At 35.0% G+C, this 8,738-nt stretch overlaps 1 protein-coding gene across 1 annotated transcript; it reads right to left on the bottom strand.

Moving 5' to 3' along the window:
• Nucleotides 1-4,468: 4,468 nt before the first annotated feature.
• Nucleotides 4,469-6,365, bottom strand: LOC114312248 (S-locus-specific glycoprotein S13-like). Its single transcript, XM_082885685.1, has 2 exons — nucleotides 5,937-6,365; nucleotides 4,469-4,762 (listed from the first exon to the last, which is right to left on the bottom strand). The coding sequence occupies exons 1-2, from the start codon at nucleotides 6,363-6,365 to the stop codon at nucleotides 4,469-4,471; spliced, it is 723 nt and encodes a 240-aa protein (XP_082741811.1).
• Between the last annotated feature and the right edge of the window lie 2,373 nt (nucleotides 6,366-8,738).

The following is an 8,738-nucleotide window of genomic DNA, read 5'->3' as shown; positions in this document are numbered from 1 at the left end:
ATCACTAGGGTTGGTATTTTCAGTTCCTAGGGTAGGGATTCCAGCGAGAAGAAACAGCAAAAAGCAGTCCCAAGAGTAGATTTGAAAAACAGTCCCAAAAAATATAAAATACTTTCAAAAATCGAAAACTCACATCAAGGATGATAAAAAAATTTCACGAAAATCACCATAAATCTCAGGAGGCAATTTCAAGCCTCAGGGTGAAGGACCCGTCCGTACAGTACTTTGTTAGTGCTGATGTTACCTTTTTTGAGTCTACTCCAATTTTTTCTTCCTTTGGGCAACAGTTATCCATTGATCTTCTCTCTTATCATGAGGGGGAGCCAGCCTCTCTCACTCCTACTCTTTCCTCTTATGCTCCTTCCACATCCACTCCTATATCCTCTCCCTCTCCTCTCGCTTCTACCCCTCTTTTGCAGGTTTATCAACAGTCTCAAGCTCGTCGCATTGTGTTTTATGGCCCGACCAGTTTATCTCCTTAGTCTGAGATCCCTGTTCCACCTGCTGATATGCCCTCAGATGACCTTCCTATTGCACTCCGCAAAGGTAAACGAACTTGTTACCCAAAAGACAACCTAAGAGGGGGGTGAATTAGGTTTTTACAATTAAAATTAATAATACCCTAATAAAAATTATGACTAGCACAATAAATAAATATAATTAATGAAATAAAAATAATTAAAACAAATGTCTTAACAACTATATCAGTTAATGATTTTAGCACAGTAAAAATGTGAAATATAACTATGGCAATTTAAAATAAAATAAAGAGATAAGGGAGAGAGAAGCAAACAAATAATACCATAATTTGAAAATAATATCATAATACATAACATCATATAATTTCTCCCCTTGTGACATTATTAAAAGGAAATCATGAGTCAGAATCTGGAGGAGGAGGAGGAGGAGGATGAGGAGGAAAATGATAGGGATAAATGACATAAAAAAATAGAGAATCAAAACAGATATATACATATATATATATGTATATATGATTCACCTGTGTCTCTTTTTTTTCATCGAAAATCGCGTCGGACACGCGTCCGCGCTTTTGCGTCAGCCGACCGCCAAAAGCGAGACGGGTCAATCAGTCAATCAGCTGCCTCGGCTCTCTCTCGTTCCTCTCGTCTTCTCCTCCGTCTTCTTCTTAATCACTCTCTTCGCCTTCTTCTTCCTTATTTTCTTCGTGAGAGAGATAAAACAGAGAGACTGAGCGGAGCAGAAAGGCTGCCAAAAACGACTCTCCTTTCGATTACATCTCTCTCTTCTACTACATGGCCTCGTCCCGTCCCCTTACTCTCTTTCCGGACCTAAATGATCCCGTAAGCACTGCTGGGCCGAGTGCCTCGGCTCCCACTCTTCCTAACCTTCCTATGATGTTGATTGAGCAAATAATGGCAGCTCAATCAGACATTGAAGTCAATCATTTCACACTGACATCCTGTATGGAGATGGTGACTGCAGTCATAAAATTGGCTCACCGACTGCAAAACAGGACAAGTGAGCTCCATCAGGTCAGCGCCCAACTCGTTCTGCTCCAGTATGTACAAGGATGTGCGAGCAGAGATAGGAGCACTGAAGGCCGAAAATAAAGAGCTTAAACGAAAGACCACCTCCATGGCCCGATTTGGAGCAACATCGTTCTTGGCTTTTGATAGTCGGCGGGGAGTGCTCACTCTCGACGAAAGCACGAGGGCAGGGACGTCAAGGGTCGCCCATGGTGATAAAAAGAAGAAAACGATGGAAGAGGTGAGTAAGTAAGATCGGCGTATGGCCGGAAAAAAATGAAGGGTTTTTTTTTTTTGATTTTTTTTATGTAAATATTTGTATTTTGATTTGTTGATGTGTTTTTGTTTAAGTACTGAAAAATGATATTAAAAAGCAGAAAAAAAAAATTAAGCCCAAACAAAAAATAATAATGAGAAAAAAATAAAAATAAAAGAAATTAAGCCTAATAGCAAAATAAATAAAAAATTAAAAATTAAAATAAAATAATACCAGCAGAAACTAAACTTAATGGGACGATGTTGCTGGAATGGTAATGTAAAAAAAAATACCATGAGGGTTTAAAAAAAAATCAATGTATGCAAAGTTAATTTTACCTCAAAATGCAGAACCCAAAAAAAGTTATTCAGTTGAGAATAGCAAACTATTAAGGAGAATAAATGTATGAAGGACTTGAGAGCATTCAACTGATATAAATATTTCCATATCAATGTAACAATACTCATATATCATTTTAACAAAAATTCAAGTTTTATAGTCATAACAAAACTTTTTAAGTAGAAATCGACATTCCAAGCTCGCCACAAATAAAATTGAAGCGATCCTCGCTTGGGGATTTTGTGAAAATATCCGCCAATTGCTTGTCGGTGTTTACAAATTCAAGTACAATATCCCTTTTTTGAACATGATCTCTTAAAAAATGATGTCAAATTTCAATATGTTTTGTTTGTGAGTGTTGAACCAGATTTTTGCTTAAATTGATGGCACTAGTATTATCACATTTAATAGGGGATATGATCATTATGCAAATCAAAGTCCTCCAATTGTTGTTTCATCCAAAGTATTTGAGCACAACAACTTCCGGAAGCTATATATTTAGCTTCGGCCGTTGATAAAACCACAGAATTTTGCTTTTTGCTAAACCAAGATACTAATAAGTTACTAAGAAAGTGACAAGTGTCACTGGTGCTTTTTCTATTAAGTTTGCAACTGGCAAAGTCAGCATCCGAGTAACTAATTAAATAAAATGCAACACCTCCAGGATAAAACAGTCCTAAATTTTGAGTGTCAACAAGATATCTAAAAATTCTTTTAACAGCACTGAGATGTGATTCTCTAGGATTTGATTGATATCTAGCACACATACAAACACTAAACATAATATCGGGTCTACTTGCAGTTAAATAAAGAAGTGAGCCGATCATACCTCGATATTTTGTTTGATCAATGGACTTACCTTTTTCATCCTTGTCTAGCTTAATGGATGTGCTCATAGGTGTTCCAGTTATTTTTGAGTCATACATACCAAACTTTTTGAGTAGTTCTTTTGTGTACTTAGCTTGGTTGATAAAAATTCCTTCCTTAAATTGTTTGATTTGAAGCCCAAGGAAATAATTTAGCTCCCTCATCATGCTAATCTCAAAACAATTCAAATTTCTCATTTTCAAGTTCTCTACCATGGTCGGTTCGAATATTAGTAATAAAAAAGCCTTTTTCATTTTGAATTCTACGACAGAGTTTTGTGAAAGAAGAAAAGGTTTCATCTTTGTGTGCTAAAAACATAACCCATGTATATCTTAAATAATCATCAACAATAACCCATGTATATCTTAAATAAACATAACCCAGTTTTGTGTGCTAAAAACATAACCCATGTATATCTTAAAGGAAATATGTTTTATCCGAAGTAAATTGAAAAGGATCTTAAGGCGTACAAAATAGGAATTTGTCTAGGCTTCCATAGCACATAAACTCATAGATTAGTATCTTTTCCTCCATTTCAAAACAACAACCCAATAGTCTGACAAGATTTTTATGTTGGAGTTTGGCAGTAAGTTTCAGCTTATTCTTCCCTTTCCAACTTCTTATGAAATGTGTCATTTGAGTCTTAGATGCACTAAAACGAGTAAAAAATAAATGAAAAAATATCACAGTTTTGGAATAGTTACCTTACAAATAGGTCCAAACCCACCATCTCCTAGTTTTTTTGCTTCAGAAAAGTTGTCTGTGGCAGCTAATATATTTTGTAAACTGAATGATAACAATTCCCCATCATTTGGCCCAATAACAGACGCACTAGAGTTTGTGTCAATATTTTTCACACTTGGTTCTATTCTCTCTGTATTTGGAGTAATTAGTGGACAAAATCATGCATGGGAAACTAGAAGTGTACTGGTAACTTCTATTTGTGTTTGCAAGTGTGTAGGACTAAATGTGTACAACACTCAAGAGAGAGAGGGAGAGATTGTACCTGGATTTCTCAACCTTCCCCTCCTTAAGACATAGCCGATGATACTAATAAATAGCAATCTTGTAGAGATAGCAGCTGCTGCAATTGCAGTCAGAATTCTTCTTTTAGTGGTCAAGTTACCAGTTTTAGCATTACTAACTACACAAGAATAACAATACACAGAAAATTAGCTCATTATCACAAACTACATGACTTGGGCTAAAATTTAGAAAAACAGTGCCTTCAACAGAAATCAAGCAAGATATCATACATACCTTGGTCAGAGCTATGAAGGCGAACATAAAGATCTTTGCCAATGAAGGCATTATGATTTAGATCCACCAAAGCCCCAAACCAATTCATACAGTGCACTGTAGTTTCTATAGTCAGATTAGCATAAGCATAAGCTGTGCAAGAGCAGTTGTCAGGACATTTGGATTCACATTGACTAACAGTCATATTTCCCAGAGACACTGAATAATCAGATTATCTAGTTCTTTCAAACTTAAAAAATCAATCTCCCTTATCACATGTCAATTCCATCTTCCTAGAACAGCCTCCTGTCTGATTTCCAAGATTCCATTCTTTCTGATCTTTGGGCACAAAACCCTCCAAACAACTGCAAAATGGATGTGATCCATTTTGCTCACAGCTACTAAATGGACCACAATACCCATAAAGATCACATTCAACTACTGGAGCCTGCCATACAACTACCCATGAATTGCTAGTTTGTGCCCAAAATAGCTGCTGAGCTTGCCCAGTAGGAGTTAAAGTGACTCTTACTTTAAGCAAGTTTCTGAGACACTGCAAGTGAGATAAATTTCATCACTTTCTTTGATGAAAGTTAAAAAGGAGCCAAACCCTTGATATATGTGATCTATATAAACCAAACTATAGTCGTATATAGTACTTTTCCAAAAGGGATGATTTTGCTTCCAAATGAAAATCTATGGACAGCCTTCAGGATCTATACCTCTGGAGAACATTCCTAGTCGAGGATTTTCATTGTTGGCCCACGAGTACAGAAGTCTTTGCTGGCCATTTTTCCTATTCAAGCTAAGCTATGATGCACGGACACGGGACACGACACGGACACGGGAAAACGCAAATTTTCAAAAAATAAGGGACATGACACGATGGGGACACGTTCAATATATATAATTTTATTTATTTATTATATGTAAAATTAAAAAATATAAATATTATTTATTTATTTTAATATCAAATATTATTCACAAATTAAAATTTTCTTATAAATAAAAATAATTTATTTAAACAAATAATAATATCTAAAAAATAGAAAAAAGGAAAAGAAAAAAAAAAGATGTTGGTTCAAATATATATCTAGTATATAATATATATACTATTATTATTAGTATATAAATATATATATACTATTATTATTAGTATATAAATATATATATACTATTATTATTAGTATATAAATATATATATGTATATATATTATTAGTATATAATGTAATACAGCGATCGATGGTCAAACGAGGGCGCCGAAAATTTTAGTGAGAGAGAGAGCGCAGAGAGGGCGATCGATGGTCAAACGAGGGCGATCGATGGTCAATCGATGGTCGATCGAGGGCGCCGAAACCCCATAGAGAGAGAGAGAGAGAGAGCAGAGAGGGAGACGACACAGACGAGGAAGACGAGGAAGACGACACCTGATCGAAGAACATACCTGATCTAGGGCTCCATTTCAACAGGTTCTTCACCGCCCCTCTCTCTCTCTCTCTCTCTCTCTGTCTGCAACAGGTTAGGGTTTCTCTCCCTCTCTGTCCATAACGTGTCCATAGCGTGTCCAACAGTGTCCAAGCGAGTGTCTGGCTGCAAAAATTCAAAAAAAAAAAAGGGACACGTAGGGTAGAGTGTCGGACACGTGTCAACCGTATGTCCGACGCGTGTTCGTGTCCGACACGTGTCCGACACCCAAACGTTGCCTTAGGAGACGTGTCCGTGCTACATAGAAGCTAAGTTTCATGCCAGGAGTGAGCGTATCAGTTGGATAATCGAAACTCTGCCATAATACAGTGCCTGTCTGACCATGTCTGAGAACGAGATTTCCAGTATCTAACAGCATTGTAACTGTGGAGTTCATGGCCAATTTTGCAATTGTTGCATTTGATGACCAAATAACTTTTTTTCCTCCATGTAAAAGCACAATATTGCCATCATCATCGAGCCCAAAAACTCCATGAGAATTTTTAGCAAGTGGGTATTCTCTACTCATATAACTGTTTGTTTGGAGATTGCTGTTCATAGAAATGCCTAGACTGAAGAAGCCTAATGCGAAATTTCCTCCAGCTGAAGTTAAGGCTTCGTTAATATTGATAGATTCTCCTGCTCTAATGCTGTCTTCACTGGCACCAACAGGCAAGAGAAAAGAGGACATGATAATCATAATAATGTTCAGTACAACATACCAAACCATTTGATGCTTCATTCCTTGTGTTCTGCACTTTACCAAAAGAAACTAATAATAGACATTGATTCAAGTGGTCATATATAAAAGAATTGATATCAAACCAAAGTCCATCTTTTTTTTTTTTTTGGTTAGGTTTTCTAATGTTTAGGTTCAATGGATTGGGCAGATCAGGCTTTTGTTTTTGTTAATGTATGGTGGATTAGCTTTTCTCATAGATCCAGTCATGAATGGTTGCATTTGTAGGCACAATAATTAGTATCAATTAGGCCTTTTTTTGTGTGTGTGCACGCATGTTAAAGAAGTGCAATTAGGCTTGTTATTTTGTTGTTTTAAATGTGCTACGGTGCAAGACATGGTCTTGCATTGTTCTGTGCTGAAATATCAGAGTTGAGGATTTTTACTGAATTGAGAGAAGGGGGTTGGACTGTTTGGAAAGGAAGGAGAGGAAAAATTTGAGGGTATTTTCATCGAACTCCTTCTGTTAACGGAGTTAAGGTAGGTCTCCTTTGAAGGGAGACCAGTGCAATTATCACATACTAATGGAACTATATGCATTTTTGCCAACTTCGAGGAGAGGACTGTGCAATTTACCACTCGTCTTAGGAAGAATAAAGCAAAATAGTGGCTATTATTGTTTGAGTAATGATTCATCCCCCCTTTTCCCTCCACCCCCTTTGACCCCCTCTCTCTCTCATTGGTTACCTTTTCTTTTTCTTTTTCTTTTTTTTCCTGCTCCTCCAATCACCACCTGCCACGTGGCAAAGGGGGGTGAGGGGGTGACCCCTAAAAGGGGATCCCAAGCATTATTCTTATTGTTTACTGCTACTGCAATGCAGGATGGGGGTACCTGCAGCAGGATTTGCTGTGCTGCCAAAACGGTAGCGCTTTGCTACTGATTTTCCTTTTTTTTGTTTTTTTTTTTTTTGTTTTTGTGGTTATTCTTCTTGGTTTTCCTTTTTTGCTGTTACTAGTTTTTGCAATCATAGTACCTTGTTTGGTTTTGTTTTAAATTTGTTTTTTACTTTTTATTTTCTAAAATATAAATTAATTTGACAAAAATAAATAGGTAGTGATTTTAAAAAAAGAATTTCCCTAAGTATATCATTATATCATCAAATAGTGATAAATACCTATAGATTATATGCCATTACCTGTGGACAATAAAAATAGGTAGTTATACTCCAATAAATATCAATGTCAAAAAATGTATAAATAATCTTATTTGACTTTTTAAAAATACCAAAAATACAATAATCAATACATAGACATTAAATCCCAACTCATCTGCATTCTCAAAAATAAAATAAAAAATGTCAATAAAATTTTTCCTTACATTACATTTAATTTTGTGGGGGTATTTGTGAATTATTAAAAATAAATAAATAAATAAACACTCAACTTGTTTGGTTTTGTTTCTGTTTCTTTTTTTATTTTTTAAAAAAACTAAAAACTAGTTTGGTGAATAAAATGAACTACATAAAAAACACTCATCATTTTTATGCTTTTTTTCTTTTTGGAGTGAAAATAGTTTTTGACAATTTGAAATTATCTTTTTTGTATTTATTTTTGTCAAATTAATTTATACTTTAGAAAATAAAAAGTAAATAACAGATTTGAAACAAAACCAAACAAGGTACTGTCATTGCAAAAACTAGAAACAGCAAAAAAAAGGAAAACCAATAAGAATAACCCAAAAAAAAAAAGAAAGAAAAGAAAATCAACAGCAAATCGCTACTGTTTTGGCAGCACAGCAAATCCTGCTGCGCTCATCTCCTGCAATGCAAGTGACAGGAACACTACCCAGTGGAATTAACACCAAGAAAAAGAGTAAAGATAACCAAGAGTATGGCACAATTAGGCACGAAATAAGATTGTCATGAGTATCAGATTTCTATATTTATCCATCATTATATTAGAGAAAATCTTAATTAATGATGAACAAAATCAAATCGTTAACCAAATTTTTGACAGTCATATACTTACTCAAATTTGATGAATTTTAAAGAAAGAAGGATTGAAAATGATTTGCTTTCATCATTTTTAAAAATGAAATTTTAGAATAAATTTAAAATTTTTCAAAAAAAAATTGATGAAAAAATAGAGAATAAATATTAAATCAAACTTTAATCAAAATTTTGACAAAAAATATCATTAAAATGGTAACACTACCAAATAATTTCAATTTAATGGAAACAAAATAATAATAGCACAGTAGAGATTGCCTTGAAAAAATAATACCAAATGCATTGTGCCTTGTTGGGCAAAACAAATTTATTAGCACAAACTCTTCCTCTTCTCTTTCAAACCTAACCATAACCAGCACCAGCACCAGCACCAGCA

This window comes from Camellia sinensis, chromosome 8 (assembly GCF_055761805.1).
Source record: "Camellia sinensis isolate YWXY chromosome 8, ASM5576180v1, whole genome shotgun sequence".
Classification (NCBI taxonomy): domain Eukaryota; kingdom Viridiplantae; phylum Streptophyta; class Magnoliopsida; order Ericales; family Theaceae; genus Camellia; species Camellia sinensis.
Note: the sequence above shows the minus strand (reverse complement) of the source record. Positions and strands in the feature narration are given on the sequence as shown.